This window comes from Periplaneta americana, chromosome 9 (genome assembly GCF_040183065.1).
Source record: "Periplaneta americana isolate PAMFEO1 chromosome 9, P.americana_PAMFEO1_priV1, whole genome shotgun sequence".
In the NCBI taxonomy this organism is placed as follows: Eukaryota; Metazoa; Arthropoda; class Insecta; order Blattodea; family Blattidae; genus Periplaneta; species Periplaneta americana.
In genome coordinates this window covers 143588230-143606645 of record NC_091125.1, presented here as the reverse complement: position 1 = coordinate 143606645, position 18416 = coordinate 143588230, and the positions used below count along the sequence as shown (strand labels likewise).

General features: G+C 35.9%; 1 protein-coding gene across 4 annotated transcripts in view; it reads right to left on the bottom strand.

The window, feature by feature from the left end:
* Positions 1-3986: 3986 nt before the first annotated feature.
* The window catches only part of stv (BAG domain-containing protein starvin), a 30693-nt gene continuing 16263 nt past the window's right edge, over positions 3987-18416 (bottom strand). For 3 of the 4 annotated variants that reach the window (XM_069836065.1, XM_069836067.1, XM_069836066.1), the window contains exon 2: positions 3987-7699. In XM_069836065.1, coding sequence (XP_069692166.1) covers positions 5762-7699 — 1938 coding nt within the window. In that variant the 3' untranslated portion in view covers positions 3987-5761. Of the gene's footprint in view, positions 7700-17831; positions 18145-18416 lie in introns of those variants that run through there. The other variant, XM_069836069.1, reaches the window with a different exon arrangement.

Sequence of the window (18416 nt, the reverse complement as noted above, 5' to 3'; positions counted from 1 at the left end):
TTGCCTAAATCTGTTTTAGTGCCTATTTTAGTAAATTCAGGACGTATTTTAGTTGTTTAAAAGTTAAGTTTTTAAGTGCCTAAAAATCCGAGGTCAAGTTATCGTCAAAGAATTGAAAATAACAATATCTACGCGTGGAAGGTCCGATTATGAATTTGGCTTGGACGGTGGGGGTGTGTGTGTCAAATTTGTCGTATGCTATGGACTTGCCCCGCGTCTTACGTTGGCTTTCCTCGCTGCGTACTTCCCAAGTTTTAAATAGCTCCAACACCACGAAAACCACGCTCCGGTTGGGAAACCCGACTGTTTCCAAACTCACAGGCTGTAACTGGAACCCAGCCAAATTATTCGGCAAAAAAGGGAGAAAGGGATCTTTGAGAATATTTTTTAACATGTATTTTGAAAGACAATCGTTTCTTTTTTGTTACCCTTTTAAGAAAACGAGAGAACATTTGAAGTCTTCCAAAGAACGAAGTACAGTCACAACGAAAATTTTTTCCAGGGACACTTTTCAGTCACGAACTTCTGGAAGTGAAATGTGTGTCATCATTCTAATATAAACCATGTTACACGTATACACACCTAGAGACAAATGTTTTCATATCTTGATGGGTGGTTGCTTAACCACTACTTTATAAAAAAAAAAAAAGTTCCCATGCGCTGACATTTGCTGTCTACTGGTCCTTAATTCTTGTTGGCTGAACTCCAGTCTGTTTCTGTGATATGGACCTCACACCTCTGATATATGTGCATACCGAAGCATTGGCAACCAAAACTTTCTAGTTTCACAGCTGTGCCCTATCTCGCTACATTTACAACTGGGATTCAAATAATTTGATTTCTTATTAAATTATAAATAAAAATGTGTAATTGGTACCATCACGTTCAAAGTTTTACGTTCAAGAAATGTATAAACTGAGAAGAACACGAAATAATAATAATAATAATAATAATAATAATAATAATAATAATACACATAATTTCAGTCATTCAAAATTATATGTTCTTTCAGAAATTAGTCATTTTTAAATTCTATTTCAACAGATGAAACTATTATCTATAAAATAATTTTTTTAGACATACAGTAACAAAAATAGAGAAGAAACGTAAATTCAAAATTTATAGTAAGCCAAGAACTACAGTCACATACAAAACTATGCGTATTTCAGGTACATGTCATTAAGCTGTTCCACACTGAAGGTCTAGGTTCAAATCCGAACCAGTTCAAGTACAAAATAATGATAGTGGACAAAGACAAATTTTCTTGGGGCATTACCACTTCCCCTGCCGTATACAAATTATACATCACATCCATATTAATGTAGATTAACTCCGTATGTAGATGAAATTATTGGGGATTATCAGTGCGGTTTTAGATGTAATAGATCGTCTGGTGATCAGATTTTTTGTATTCGACAGATATTGGAGAAAAAAATATGCGTATAAGGGTACAGCACATCAGTTATTCGTAGATTTCGAAAAGGCGTATGACTTGGTTAAGAGAGAAGTTTCATATAATATTCTTACTGAATTTGGTATTCCCAAGAAACTAATTCGATTAATTAAAATGTTTCATAGTGAAACTTGCAGGAGAGTCTGTATAGGCCAGTTTCTGTCTGATGCTTTTCCAATTCCACTGCACGCTAAAGCAAGGAGATGCACAATCACCTTCACTTTTTAACTTTGCTCTAGAATATGCCATTAGGAAAGTTCAGGATAACAGGTAAGGTTTGGAACTGAATGGGTTACATCAGCTTCTTGTCTATGCAGATGACGTGAATATGTTAGGAGAAAATCCACAAATGATTATGGAAAACACGGAAATTTTACTTGAAGCAAGTAAAGAGATAGGTTTGGAAGTAAATTCCGAAAAGTCAAGTTATACGATTATGTCTCATGACCAGAACATTGCACGAAATGGAAATATAAAAATTGGAAATTTATCCTTCGAAGAGGTGGAAAAATTCATATATCTTGCAGCAACAGTAACAAATATAAAGATACTCAGGACGAAATTAAATGCAGAATAAATATGGGAAATGCCTTTTATTATTCGGTTGAGAAGCTTTTGTCATCTAATCTGTTGTCAAAAAAATCTGAAAGTTGGAATTTATAAAACAAGTATATTACCAGTTGTTCTGTATGGTTGTGAAACTTTGACACTCACTTTGAGAGGAACAGAGATTAAGGGTGTTTGAGAATAAGGTTCTTAGTAAAATATTTGGGGCTAAGAGGGGTGAAGTCGCAGGACAATGGAGAAAGTTACACAACGTAGAACTGCATGCATTTTATTCTTAACCTGACATAATTAGGAACATTAAATCCAGACGTTTGAGATGGGCAGGGCATGTAGCACGTATGGGCGAATCCAGTAATGCATATAGCATGTTAGTTGGGAAATCGGAGGGAAAAAGATGTTTGGGGAGGCCGAGACGTAGATGGGAGAATAATAAAATGGATTTGAGGTAATTGTGATATATGATAGAGACTGGATTAATCTTGCACAGGATAGGGATTGATGGCAGGCTTATGTGAGGACGGCAATGAACTTGTGGGTTCCTTAAAAGCAGTTTGTAAGTAAGTATCCATATTGATGTCCTATAAAAAATGTTCGTGTAGTCTGCAACCTCTTGAAGTAGCTACACTTGGTAAAGACTGCTAGATATTCAGTATGCTTTACTCCACGTGGAGAGAGATTGAATTTTTCTCTAGAACTACCATACAGTAAATAAAATTTTCAACACTTATTAAACAGATCCTTGGTATTCTTCTCCTGACATAATTAGGAACATTAAATCCAGACGTTTGAGATGGGCAGGGCATGTAGCACATATGGACGAATCCAGAAATGCATATAGCGTGTTAGTTGGGAGGCCAGAGGGAAAAGACCTTTGGGGAGGCCGAGACGTAGATGGGAAGATATTAAAATGGATTTGAGGGAGGTGGGATATGATGATAGAGACTGGATTGATCTTGCTCAGGATAGGGACCTATGGCAGGCTTATGTGAGGGTGGCATTGAACCTCTGGGTTCCTTAAAAGCCAGTAAGTATTAAACGGATCCTTCCGCGTTCAGTGATAGCCACAGTAACTAGGATTATTTTCTTTCCGCTGATATTTGTAACTCTGAAGTAAAATTTGCTGAAAATTAGTATTTTTTTTTCATGTTACCATTTTCTTTATATCTGTCACTACTCAGAAGTCGATAAAAATTGTTTTTACACATATTAGTATTTCAACACTGGAGGTGAAAGAGTTTTTGAAAGTCATTTTTAATGTATTAATATAATTTGATATTTAATAAATTAAAAAAGTGAGACTTCATGTCAAATTTTCACCTTCAATGACAAATTACTAGTAAACAATGTGCCTCAAAATACCAAATTTTAACAAATAATTTGAGAAATATTGTAACAGATGAAGGAAAATGCAAATTTCACCAGTGTTTTAGTTATTGTCAAGTGAAAGAAAATAATGTTACTTGTTTATTGTGGGTTATCAATAAACTACAGTAGCACGTATGGGCGAATCCAGAAATGCATATAGAGTGTTAGTTGGGAGGCCGGAGGGAAAAAGACCTTTGGGGAGGCCGAGACGTAGATGGGAAGATATTAAAATGGATTTGAGGGAGGTAGGATATGATGGTAGAGACTGGATTAATCTTGCTCAGGATAGGGACCAATGGCTGGCTTATGTGAGGGCGGCAATGAACCTACAGGTTCCTTAAAAGCCAGTAAGCAAGCAGTCTATTTAAGGATATGTGAACAGTCTATCTACTACAGCTTTGGAGAAAATGCTTCTAAGTTTCGAGAAGTTTTAATATCATTCATTGAACATTTTTTCCAGATCAGCGAGGTTACTCGTCTCTACTCACATTGTGGAAGGACCGAGAATCTTTCGATTTGCAGACTTAGATATATCAAGAAGAGATTTCTCATAACTCATACTCCATTGGAATGCTCATACAATTAAAAAGAACTACACATGTAATGAACTAAATTGTATTTTTATTTACATTGTGATTTTATACACAGAGTGAAAATATAAAAGATGCATTACCTATGTTTTACATAATATCATTGTCTCGGAAGCAACAACCATTACGAAACCATTCTCTGATACAGAAGAATCGCAAGGCAATTATCTAGTGAACTACTTATCTTTTTGCTTTTTAATTATACAGCTGCATAAACAAAATATCACAGCTTGAGACTACAGTAAAAAAAAAAATGACAGCTTTGAATATTCTCCACCTCCTGGCCTGACTCTTATTATATTGGTCGGACTACATCCTAGCCAAGCAAGAATTCTTATATATTCCATTTCACTAGAATATTATTTCTCAAACTTCCGAGATTTGCATGAAAAGACATTTGTAGCTAGATCCAAATATACGCAGCAAAGCTGGGAATGTGGAAGTGCTATGTCCTTGGACTAAATGTCATCTGGTATTTTATGAGGACAAAAAAATAAAATGATATCCTTACCAATGCAATATCGAACAGGCCAAAAAGTAGTTTTATCCTTTGGATATCAATCTTTTGTCTCCTCGTCTGCAGGTTACAGGTATGTCAGTTTTACATCTTTGGCAAGACACAGTACAGCATCCATTAAACCATGTTATTTTAACATTCTTAATCTCAACCTGCAGGTACAGCCCTGTCCAAGGTCAATGCAAGAACTGTAATGCTCGTGATTTATCAGGAATGGTCTGAAGCTCTAATCTATTTTTCACTTCTGGAGCTATCCTCAGGAAAACATACAAATCTAGTTGCAACAAATTGCCAAGTACAAATGGAACATTTTATAATGAGCAGGGGAAGAGGAATCCAAAATTTTCTACACTTAAAATTTCGCTAAGAGTAAAATTCAATTTGTGCAATTCAAAAAAATTTTGATTTAGCACTTGTTTTTTAAAAAGACTAAAGTTCTCCCAAATAAAAACTTATGTAGCTAGTCAGTACGTACGCAATAGAGGGAAAATAAACTGGCTGCTCTACCCCATTATCTTCTGCCCTAGTTGCCTCATAAGCGATTCCTTCTTGGTACCACTTGTGAGGTTCAGACCTGTCTTCGGACAGTTGACTAAACAATAAAAATTTCAAATACTAAATACGTAGCAACAATTTTGTAAAATATAATGAACAAAGACAGAAGAGGACAGAGAAATCAGCGCCAAAATACTCAGAATCAGGATAAAAATGTAAAAACCTTCCGTCTATCAAAATACTGCACTTCATTCCAGGTGTACAAATTTACTATATGATATCTCTTCTTTCAATTGAGGATGTATTCAAAAATACAAAATTAGTCACTTTACAAAACGATGTCAATTTATTTAAATATGTATACCATATTTACCAACATATGTACATTACAGCTGTCGCATACAGGCTTGGATTTGGCTAGAGATTCAGAGAGTTAAACATTAATAAGAATGTAAGTACAACACACAACAAAATCCACCAATCATATCCAATCTCACACAGATCATATGCATACTGATACAACATATTATGTTCCTAAAAGATACAATAGTCCAGATAATAAACGCAACATACAGTATTAGTATGAAATGATTCTAATGAAATAAATAACACGACTGAAAAAAAAAAAAAGTAATACTTTTATAACAATTCCCATCTGAACTATACACCAAAATGATCAATAATTTAAAATTTCAATTGGTGATGACAGTACAGTTCACTGAGAACGATAATTTGGTGTTGACCTAGGTGAGGAACTTTAATTAGACCAACATTTTAGCTAGACTTCTCTGCTTCTGGTTGAGGTGTTGACGTTTCTGCAGACGTTGTACTGGAATCTTTATTTTCTGAAACGGGGGTGGGTTCAGGAACTTTATTACTATCTCCACATGCAGATTTATCTGATTTTTCTGCTGAGGCAGAGTCTTTTTTCGCACCTTTCTTCACAACTTTCTTTTTTACTGGCTTTGTAACTGGTTGAGTTGATTCGGTTTTGGATTTTTCAGGTTGGGTTGTTTCAGTTTGGGATGCATCAGGTTGGGAAATTTCTTTTTGCGAATTTTCAGGCTGAGGATTTTCGGATTGGGTTGTTTCTGGCATCGTTTTCTGTTCCTCTACTTCCATCGGAATCTGTTCCTTCACTTCACCACTTTCTTCAGGTACCGCTTCTTTGCTCTCGTTGCTCTGTGTCACATCCATTTTCAGTTCTTCTTTTGATTTAACAGCATCACTCTGTACATTTTCATTTGTCTGTCCTTCGACAACAGTAGCAGCATCTGCTGCTACCGGTTCATTAACATTCCTTTCTTCCACTGCATCTTTTGTTGCACTTTCACTCTGAACCACTTCCATCTCGTTTTCTGTAGAAGGAGCAGTTTCTTCGATTTTTTCACTTTCTGCAGTCACAGTTGTTTGACTTTCTTCAGCTCCTGTTTCCATAGGTACTTCCTCAGTTGAGGGTTCTTTATTTTCATCTGGAATAGGAACTTTTTCTTCAAGCACACTAATACACTTCTGAATTGATCTAATGACATCTTTCCGTGCTTGACGCACATTATCTTTGCCTTCTGTATCAATGTCATCTAGTTTGAGAAGATTTCGTGTAAGCATTTCATCGAGATAAATGTATTCCTTCTCCTTCCTTGAATTTCCAGAATACTGCTCAACTTTCGCCTTCAGCTCTTCCACATCTTTCTGTACAGCCCGAACTCTCGAAATTGGATCATTTGCTGGAGGAGGTTGATGATGTTGCTGCTGTGGTTGTGGCTGCTGCTGTGGTGGTGGTGGCTGCTGCTGCTGTTGCTGTGGTGGTGGTGGCTGCTGCTGCTGTGGTTGTTGTGGTTTTGCTTGTCTCTGTACTTTAGGAGACTGTGGCTGCTGAAATCCTCTTGGAGCTTGTGGTGCTGGAGATGGTTGTGGAGGCTGCTGGTAGAAGTGATGAGACCCAAATGGAGGTGGCCGACCAAAGCTGTGTGGTGAATGCTGTGAAGTGAAAACTTGTTCCCGTGTTGGAAACACCTGTTCGACCTTCTCTGTGCCAACATTCTTGGGAAGGATAGGTTCATCCCTTCCCTCCACGAAGATTGGAATGTGCCTCACATTCCCAGCCTGTTTTGTTGGTGTTGACTGCTGTTGAGCCTGTTGCTGTGGCTGTTTTGGTGCCACAGGTGGTTTGGCATGGCTTTCTGAAGTAACAGTCACAGGACCGCCACCAGATGTTGGATCTGCAGGGTTAACAGGATTGATCTCCACGCGAGACACATAGCGTGGTTGCTGTGGCTGCTGGGTGCGGTTGTCCGGTGGGGCAGACATTGACCTCTGACCCCTGCCTTGTTTCTCTTGCTCCGACTCGTGTTGCTGCTGTCCGAGATCCACCGTGTTCCTCAGGCCATATTGAGGAAGGTTACCAGGGCGAGGTCGTCCACGAAGGGGGCCAGGTTCTTCTTGGTTTTCCTGATTCTCAGCACCATCTGGCTGAGACTGTTCATTGCTGGAACTGCTAGCACCGCTGGCCTGGCTTCGAACATCATCCTCTCCAGACCCTGATCCACGACGCTTGCGACCCCATGTTCGCGCATCTCCCATCTCACCTCCCCATGGTGGGCATCGTAAGTGATCGGCAAATTCTGGATGCCTCTGTGCCAAGTCGTCCAGATGCGATCTTATATCCTGACGTCCTCGAGACATCATATCGTCTTCAAATGGAAATCCAGCCTGTAAACAAAAACATGTATATGTAATAGCAATTCAAACCACAGCAACTATCCTCTTTGTCATCCCCCAACACCACATATTAAGACATGATCCATTTTAGTCTCCAAATGAATTTCGTTTGTCAGTAATATCGTTGCTGTTATTCCAAAAGCTCGTAAATCAATGATCGCTGAAACCGAGATTTTGGTCTAAACAGTTGCAAAATGTCAATTCGCAATTGCTTACAAACGTTTACAAAATAATGAACAATACATTTCTCGCAAGTAACAAAATACAAAGCCACGTACAGTACATTAGAATGACAGCATACCTTAATAAAAAAACTCCGTGTAGTCAACTTTTGAATGCAATATCTAGTAAATGGTCATTGCGAGGTTTTGGCATTATATTTTGTGAAAGCACCTGTCTTCCTCCAAAGAGTTTAGCGCTGGGACCTGAGGTATTCTTGCCATCGGTGCGGGGGGGGGGGTTGCAGGTAGATTCTTTTGTTGCTACAGTCAAGCCGAGCCGAGCGGAGTGGGAAGTATTAATCGTCCAAAAATATGCAGTCTTCAGTTTGTAGTAGTGTGTGACTGTGTGCACGTGTTAGGTACTCTATGTACGAGTGAAATGTTTTCAGTATGATTGTACTTCCTTCCAGACTGCCGCTGTCACTGTTCCCTCCCACTCCAGTACCGTGCTAGGCTAGTCGGAACCGCATTCCTCTCAGCACTAAACTCCTCAGAGGATGACAGTACTTACGTTCCAGTAATACTTTAGCTCTTATTGAAAAATGCTTACTGGAGTTACGAAGTTTTGGAATAACAGCAACGATATACAGACTGACTAAAATAACGGTCACAATAACAGCTATTTAGGTATCCAAGTACACAAAATAAGACGAATTTAGTGTTTTTGGACAAGACATATGCCGAGTCCAAAATACGGAATGAGTCTGCTAAAGGTTTTGCGTGCGTGGTGCATGCAATAGTTTTAGTAAAAACTCTCTAAATTATATGAGATAAAATAAATTAGTAAATATAAATGTAAATATAAAAAGCGTAGTCAGTCCAATGCCATATTCTCACTGCCATCTGATAAACATAATTTAAAAATGCTGGCATATTAGAAACTTGGTGAAGGTTGCCATGAAGATTTTAGCGGCCTAGGCTGCTAAAGTTAAATGTTTAGGACTGATAACAGTCCGAAAAGCAACCATTTTAGAGAGCATGTACTAAAAATATAATTCCCGCATTGAATTCAGTAATCATTAAAACCAACGGTTCCTGAACTTCACTAATCACTTGACACTCCATTTCTGTAAATTCTACTCTTCATATTAACAAAATGTCTTAAATTAAAGTTGTTACTGTTACTTCAAATGTATATGTTGCAACAGTAAGTAAATGACCCAATACTGGGATTAGAAAGCCATGCAATTTTAATATCCTGACACGTATCCAAGTTGGAAACCATTGCTTACATAGGCAACTGTTCATGATTTATCCTAGTAATACAACCAAATTAGTGCACTTCACTCTCTCTTTTACTTCAATATAAATTCACATGTAATCTACTTCTACATTCTGTTGCACATCCTATTTCAGTAACGCGATATATATGTATAATGTAGATTTTGACTTTCAAAATTGGCACAGGTGACGGAAAGTAAGCAAAACGACCGTCAAATCTTCTTTTGGAACCAATTCAAGTCTCGAAATTGGAAGACTGGAAGGTCATTATTTTTATCAAGTTCTGAATAGCAGCTACACGAGGTTTCACAAACCTAGACAACAGAGGTACATGGGAGTTTGTAGTACTGTACTGTGCAAACCTTGGGCAGAGCTTTTTCCTCCTTTCCCTGCATTAAAAATTTGGTTTTAAAAAGCAGATGTTACTCAAAGGCTGAGAATTTTAGTAATCTCTACATAAATGGGTCATTTATTAAATATAGCGACACTGTAAAAAATCTTGTATTATTAATAGACAGAGATCTAAACTGGGATATTCAAGTAACTCACATCTGTAAGAAAATATTTTCATTGCTCCACTCTCTAAATCACTTGCGAAATTGTCTGCGTCTTTCCATAAAAAGAAACATTATTCAATCGCTAGTGGTGCCCCATTTTGATTACTGCGATTCTCTCTTGACAAATATAACTGCCAATTTAGTTGAAAGACTACAACGTGTTCATAATGTGTGTGTCCGTTTCATCTGCAATACTCGTAAATTTGACCATATAACGCCATCTTTTGAAGTTCTTTCATGGGTCCGCCTAAAGGAACGTAGAATAGCACATTCTTTATCTGTTCTCTTCAGAATATTGTTCACTTCTACTCCAAAATATCTGAGAACTCGGTTTGAATATCTTATAACGTTACGGAATCAACATCAGGCCTTATTATCCATTACTCGTCACCGCACCTCTTTCTATTCGTCCTCTTTCACAGTGTCGGTTTGTCGCCTATGGAACTCCTTACCTCGTCATGTCAGGGATTGGCGAACGGTTAATCAATTTAAATTAAGAATTAAGAATTACATACTTTTTCATGAAATTGATTTGTGAGTGTTAGCCGATTTTTAGAGGTTATTCTGTGTGTATATCAATTGTCATTTATGCCTATCATAAAGTAGAATTGGGATATGAATTGTAAATAACTTAATTATGTATCATGTTCAGTTAATATTTCATTATAGCTCGTGTAAGCTTGTTAATGTGTATGAAAATGATTTTTATATTTAGGCCTAAGTATGACTTTACTATTTTTGTCATTGTTTCATTATGTATTTCACTTCTGGTAGTGTGGAAGAGAAGGCCTCATCATTCGCTGGCCTCATGGCCTTAACTCTACCAAAATAAATAAATAAATAAATAAATAAATAAATAAATAAATAAATAAATAAATAAGTAAACAAGTAAATAAATAAACAAATACATAACCAAATAAATAAATTTTTCTGTGTCCCATACTGAACTGTTCAGTTTCTGATTAAAATGTAATCTGAAGAAATTTTCTTTGAGAGAAGTTTTTCTGGTATTAAATCGACCGTCTTCATGTAATATTTTTTAATACGAAACGTGTGCGTCCTCAACAATTCGTGATTGTTTCGTACAGAACTTGAAATGGCTGAAATAAGAAAGATACGATAACCTCTAGAAAGAAAAATAACATTACGGGTACATTAATTCATAAAACGAACACCTGATAAACTAAAGTTAATGAGAAAAAGCAACTGATTATCCAAAACACCAATTCAGAAAATCAATGTCATGACTCATCACATCACCACCACAGCTGTAGGCGTTCGAAACGTGTGGCGTGTTCTATTCTGTGAAATATTTATCAGTCTTTGTCTTTCAAACAGAAAAGAAGAAAGAACAAAGCAGACAACTCCATTCTACCATAAAAGGAAAGTAAAAAGTCTATTCAATATTTACCGAACATCTCTAAGACCTCTTCAAATCGCAACTAATATGTATGATGTTTGTTTACACCATTCGACTCAATCTGAATGCCAGTGTTGTGAGTGTGCTAATTGGGATAAACACTTCATACGTGCTTCCCAGACAATCCACGTGACCTTACGTAACACCACAGTCAATGTCGTCGAAGAGACAGAGAGAGAAAAAACTCATTAGCCTCGCTCTAAATAGAATGTGAAATACCTGCAAAGAACTGCTGGCATGTCCGTTCGGTCCGGGAGCACACAACTATTCGGTGAATATTTTTATGTTAAAATACTGAAGCATCTAAAATGTTCTGTAATAAAACCGTAACTTGAATGAAAATACGCATAAACTGCGTCAATGTCCATCAATAAGAAGTTGCACTTCATATTTCTGCTGTTAAAATCACGAGTTTCCGTTTAGTCCTTAATTTAGTGAGAATTTTGAATCATATCTGACAAGTTACAAGACATTACACATGCTACACTTATCAAGAGAGGGAGTGAAACGGGAGTGGGGGAAGAGAGCCACTTCTCTGCTGAGAATCAAGCAAAGGTTATAAAAATCGTATCTCGTGCTTCAAAGATTTTATTACAATATCTGAAAACTAATTTCCCCGTTTTCTTTTCTCAATACATCACAAATTACTGAGGACTTCTAATGAGACATGCTAAAAATTTCATTAAATTTGAATTAGGAACAGTAGGTAGAAGAGATATTTTACATATACCTGCATTCTTGTAAAAAAAAACTAATAATACTACGAGTAATTTAAAATAGCGATCAAGTTTTCGCAGACAATGGGTCAAATTAAAAATTATCCTGTCGTTATAATTCTTGTACAAGAAATTAGAGAAATACAATATTTTAACTTAAACACATTAAAGTAAAAAAAAAAAGTACAAAGTTTCATTTAACTATGTTAACAAAATTAAGTAATAATAAAGAAACTATTTTGTGCGGCCAATGTTTATTATGAAGAGTTACAAAAACAGAACCTCGCCTCTGGTATTCGTTACCTAATGACGTCAGAGACTGCCGGACTTTATCACAATTCAAAATTAAATTGGAAAATTTTGTCTTAGTTAATGTTTTTTAAGTATTGCTAGAAGTATTGATTTGTGTTTTTTTTTATTTTCTTTCTTAATCTACATTAAAATTGCAAGTTTCTTGTTTATGTTAGTTAATTAGTTAGGATACAATTAATTATGATACTTAAACACTCATTTAAAGTTAGTGTGACTGCAACCTGTGTATATTTTTGTGTGGCTTTACTTTGTTTATAGTGTTTTTTCTCTCTCTTTATTTCATGTGTAGCTTTACTTTGTATATAGTGTATTTTTTTCTGTTTATTTCTATTATTGTATTTGTATTCCTGGTGTTGTGGAAGAGAAGGCCTGATGGCCTTAACTACACCAGAATAAATTAATAAATAAGTAAATAAATAAATAAAAAATTCTTGAAGACCATATCTGTTGTGTAGGGGGGTTTGCATGCAGGTCTCTTACGCAGAGGGCCCGGGCTCGATTCCCGGTCAGGTTGAATTTCCTGGTTGAGGTTTTTCAGAGTTTTCCCTCAACCGTAAGGCAAATGCCAGAATATTCGAGCCACAACATCCCTGAATATCACCGGCCTCATTCATCACCGAAATCATATTCATAACAAATCAGTAATACATATACAGTCGCCATCTAGTTCACAACAATAGATTAACTCGCGATATGACCAAAGATGTTAAAGCGAGTATAAATAACAGCGAGAGAAAGAAAAAAAAATCTTGAAGTCCGCGGATTGTAAACCACTCGCTTAAGATAGTTTAGAAAAAGTAAAGTAATGAGAAACTATGTAGGTTAACGAAAACGGAGCTATAACCACAGCATACATCAATCTTCCGGGCATCGAACCACAGCCCATTCGATGAGAAACAGCGAAGCGAACCAACGACGGAGCTCGTAAATCGTAATTATTACCAGAGATGAAGAGATGTAATACGAGAAGCTAAAACCACGATGATAGTGAATCTTGAGTCATTCAGGACAGGCTTCGTGGACACCCCTGGTTCTAGCTCGCGACTAAGCACTTATTCATACTACAAATACGTCGATGTAGTCATCGGCTTATCCTGAAAGCGTGTTATCTAAACTGGCACGTCATATGCACATATTTTGTATCTCGGTTCTTGCTAATTTTTAAAGAAGAGAGATTCTGAGAAACGTACACTAAACTACCATGTTTTATAAACAAGGTAACAAAATATTTGCAGGTCCAACTGCTACTATCTATGAGCTTAAATACTGCAAACAAAAAGACGAGAAGCAACAAAAAGCGAAGATAAAGAAAGCAAGGACACTCGAGATGAAAAGAGGCCAAGATGGCCTGCGGCAGTGCGTTAAAAGGAAAATTGTGACAGCGAAAACTTCAAACAAAGACAATAAGGTGCTGCAGAATTTCTCGTATAGTATTCGCAAGTAATGATGAGGCAAGCTCTGTATAATCCATGTATACAGAAGAACGTGAAGTGTTTTCATGTTATGTCCGCTTAAAAAACGTTCCCTTCACAATGTGTTTACACTGTTAAAAACCAAACGAGAGCTATGGACAGTGTTTACATCCACAGATTAGTAAGTTGTAAATTACAACAAGATGGCGTTCTTGTAGAAAGTTTGGATGATACGACAGTTCATATCACGACCTTCTGCATAATATAAGATTAGAACTTTGCAGAGGTTACGTGCGATACGGTATATAGTGCAAAAAAATGTGGAAGAAAATTAGGTCTTGTGTTACGAGTTAATTTCAACTGAGCCACCGGCGTAGCTCAGTCAGTTAAGGCGTTTGCCTGCCGCTCTGGAGTTGTGTTCGGGCGCGGGTTCGATTCCCGCTTGGGCTGATTACCTGGTTGGGTTTTTTCAGAGGTTTCCCCCGGCCATAAAGCAAATGTCAGGTAATCTATGACGAATCCTCTGTCTCATCTCGCCAAATATCATCTCGCTATCACCAATTCGACGCTAAATAACCTCGTAGTTGATACAGCGTCGTTAAATAACCAAGTAAAATAAAAAATAACAATTTCAACTGTGTAGTTTTGTACGACTTTGAAGAATATTGTAGACAAATTATTATGTTTATACGTATATTTATATGTTACAGAATCTCAAAATGTGACGTCAAGCACTGAAGCAATAGCTGCTCTCCAGCAACTGGAAGTTTCAACAATTTTTTTCTACCTAGTATATAGTAATTTCTCAGTATTCGTTTTATAGTTATCGTTATCAGTTATGACACCAATTTCGATCCTTAATTATAAATAATCTCAGAAAATTATATAAGTACACACTTTTACTGGATAGTCAACTCCGGTATCACACGAAGGACATACAAAAATGACACTCCAAGCTAAAGTAACAAAATGCAATTATAAGAAATAGTTGCAAATTTCCCCACACACTTTTAAGTGCTAGTGAATTTAATGTTTTAGTGTGAATGTAAACAAATTATGGTTTGAACAAAATAAAGCCAGTACTGGAAAGCGTAGAAATATTTTTACTTTTCATTTTATACTTACAATTTAATAGTATATTCTAAGACCGTTCTTTGCACACTGTTAATCTCATACGCACAAGCATACTCCATTCGTCTAGTCCCGACATTTATTAGTACTGGTATTAGAATACCAACCCATCCGCATCTATTTCAATAGCTCAATTCTAACGAAAGCAACCACTTATTCATATAATAATAATAATAATAATAATAATAATTATTATTATTATTATAACAACATATTCAAGTTTACAGTTAACGTAAGTCAACGCAAACTACTTGGTTCACAAGAGAGTTCTTATTAACTAGAGAGTTCTTGGCACACTACAGAGTTCTTGAAATTTATATTTTCCCCGCCATTCATAAAATACTTTGATATGATACCTCTTGCACAAAAGGGGAGATCTATAACTGAAACTAGATTAATATATTTCAGTATTATTTGTATTTATCCTGGTAATAATGAACAGTTCGACTCGTAGACATTTTGTTTTTGCAGCATTAACTTCCCATGATTGTACGAGAAGATTCGAAGAGAACGGCAGTTACGTAGACTTTCGGCTCCCCCCTGCTACCATTAATGTACAACACAATGTCAATACGGCGGTTGCTGTCGTCTGCGATACAACGGACTTTTCTGTTGATTTTCGAGTTCGTAATTTTTTCCTGTTATTATATGCTTATTTAAGTTGTGTTAACTCTCGCTAGTGGTTTTATATTTTATTTTATCCGTCTTAGTATTTATTTTATTATTGTAAATATTTTTGTTTTATCACATTATTATTATTATTATTATTATTATTATTATTATTATTATTATTATTATTATTATTATTTTGTATAACAATCTTTGTATCATTTCTGTCACGATTATTCTATTATTATTATTATTATTATTATTCATATATGTTTATTTTAATTTTCTTTCTACAAAATTTATGTAAACATTTAATATTGCAAAATTCATGTAGGAGAGTATAACTTACTGAGTCCTTCTGGGCTACCTCCAATGGGAGGCAGTAATAATTATTATATTATTATATTCTATCATCAGCATTATTATTTGATCCCTGTAAAATTTATTTAGACTACTGGACTGTACCCGAGCACGAGCATATGCTCATTTCGGGTATCTATTCATATGTATTCATTTCAAATGTAAATTGTAAATAAATTTGAATTTGAAATGTAATCATTTGGCCATAGGCAATGGTATGAAAAACGGGCACGTTAGATGAAATCGAAATCTTTATTTAGTTTCTTGCGTAATGAAATTAGTTTAACAGCTACATGTTCAGACTTTCAAATTTCGGAGAAATTTCCTTATAAATGAGTAAAATCCCCTAAGACAGTAAGCTAGACTCGGTAATCACTTCTCAGTAAATGACGACGACCTTCATTTGTAGTATTGTTATTGTCCCGGCTTCATGTAGGCCTAAGTCTTGACAATTCTCCTTTTTCACAACATACTGGTGTCATTCATTGTGAATAGTAACTCAAATATAAGTCAATGCTGTACTATTTTACATTACAAAATGTTTCAGTGAATGAACGCTTTGTTATAAAGATTCGAGTCCTCGTCAAACTTGTTACAAAGGTAATCTCATTAAGCGATAAGATAAGCAATAAGATGAACAGGCTTAAAAAACCACGTATGCTCAATACGTAAGTCAGCTGTAACTTCACTTTCACACAACACGAAGTACAGGAAAAATTAAGGCGCGAAAATTCACAGGTATTTCACTTAATTCTGGACTTTCATTAACGGATTTGTATTTTCCATGCATATAATTAAATTTAACATATTTCGCAATAGCCTTAATACCAAAAAATCGCACCCCTAATAATAAACAATCCGTGATACAACAGTTCCTAGAGTAAAAAGACCGACTGACCAGCCTACGTCCACATACCTCAGCAGAGATAAAAACGATCATCCAAATAGTATGGGGACATCTCTCGAAAGATCGCTCTAATCTTAAATATAGAGGAAGTGTTACAAAATAGAATATCATATTTTTCCGTTTTTGAATCTACATGTTTTGAATAATGAACGTAAAGTATCTTGCTGTTAATTGCTGAATGTCCTTGTGAATGGTATACAGAAAATAATTTCCTAAAAATCTAACATATCGATCGTCCAGTTCAAAAGTGCGACAACTCAAAAATTGCCATTTTTTAGTTATTTATACTACTGAAAGCCCCTTTCGGAGCTCTTTCCGATTCAGTATTGAAATGTCATATTTACAACCATATTAAAAAGAACTAAATAAATTGCTTCAGAAATAATTATAACTATGGACTTTACTAATTCATTATTAGTACATTTCGAAATGTATTAATAATAAACTGGAAGATTGTGATATACTCGTCCTGAATACAGACTCATTTCTAATTTTCATGGTTATGAACCAGAACTCTGTTCCTTCTAAGTAATTTATTTGAAACTTTTAACTGAAGATATCTCAAAACGCACTCTTGAACTAGACGATTGATATTTCCTTCATAAAAATGGAGATACAAATATGGAATACTATTAAAACCTCGAAACATATAATTTCAAAACGAAATCAAACATACATTGCTATAAACGTACATTATTTCTCGTTAAGAATAATATACAATTAATATTTCTAACATTGATAAATAACAATGTATAGCCTATACAAAAAAGGGGGGGGGGAAGAACTTGCATCCAAAATTTCCACTTTCCTCGAAAACACAATATGATAAAAGTTTCAACAGTTCAGCTTCTAACTGAACATACTTCGGCAAAAGATAGTAAAAGTGCGTAGTAATTTGGAAATATTCCGCTAGAATACAATACATCTCAGGTTGTGTATCACACTATTTCATATTTGCAACACTTCCTCTACATACAGTCTAAACTTACAACATTTTCACCGTTCTAGCATAGGAAATTAAAAGCGCTTTGAACGAAAACTTATGATGTAAACCATTGCAACCTTTACTAGCTGCATCATCACTCACAATATATTGGTGCGTATCTAAATACGACGGAGAAACTACACATTATACAATGCAACATTTCAATTCGTATAATATCGTACTGTGGCATGTAGAAACGTACATTTTTAATCACGGTATACATAAATATAACTACGATTCCTAACTCATCTTAATTCTACGAGCATACGTACTGGTTAAATAATCCAACACTCGTTGAATTCCAGCGCATTGGTCTGCTGCAAAGCCTGCACTGTATCCAAGCATGTGATGTACACCTATGCATTGCGACACTCTGAAACATGAGTGTGCGTCTAATCCTGTCCACTAATGCCAGCTATATTCAGTCACAGGAGCTGCACTATTTCTTGTTCCACACTTCGCTAAGGTTAACTTATATCGTGGCTTGGTTTAATTCAGGTGTAAGCGTTAATATTGCTGCAATTACTCGTAAATAAACCCATACTTGTTGCTTGTTCGAAATTGATTTCACGTTTCCTCCGCATTGCTTGCATCTTTGATACGGTACGCCAACTTTTACGAGCTACATGCGCAGGCGCCTCATCAGCTAGACAACCCAACACACATTTGTGTAGTGCGGTCAACACGCTACCTTGGGTTGCAGTGCAGTATTTGTTCATAGTACACAGTATTTCGTAGTACTAAAAGACTACAACAGTTAAATAAAGCCATATTTTAGCAAGCATGTTTACTTGAAGGTGAAACATAAAATTAAAATGGCATACCTCTACCAGCTGGTGTGTCAATCACGAACTACA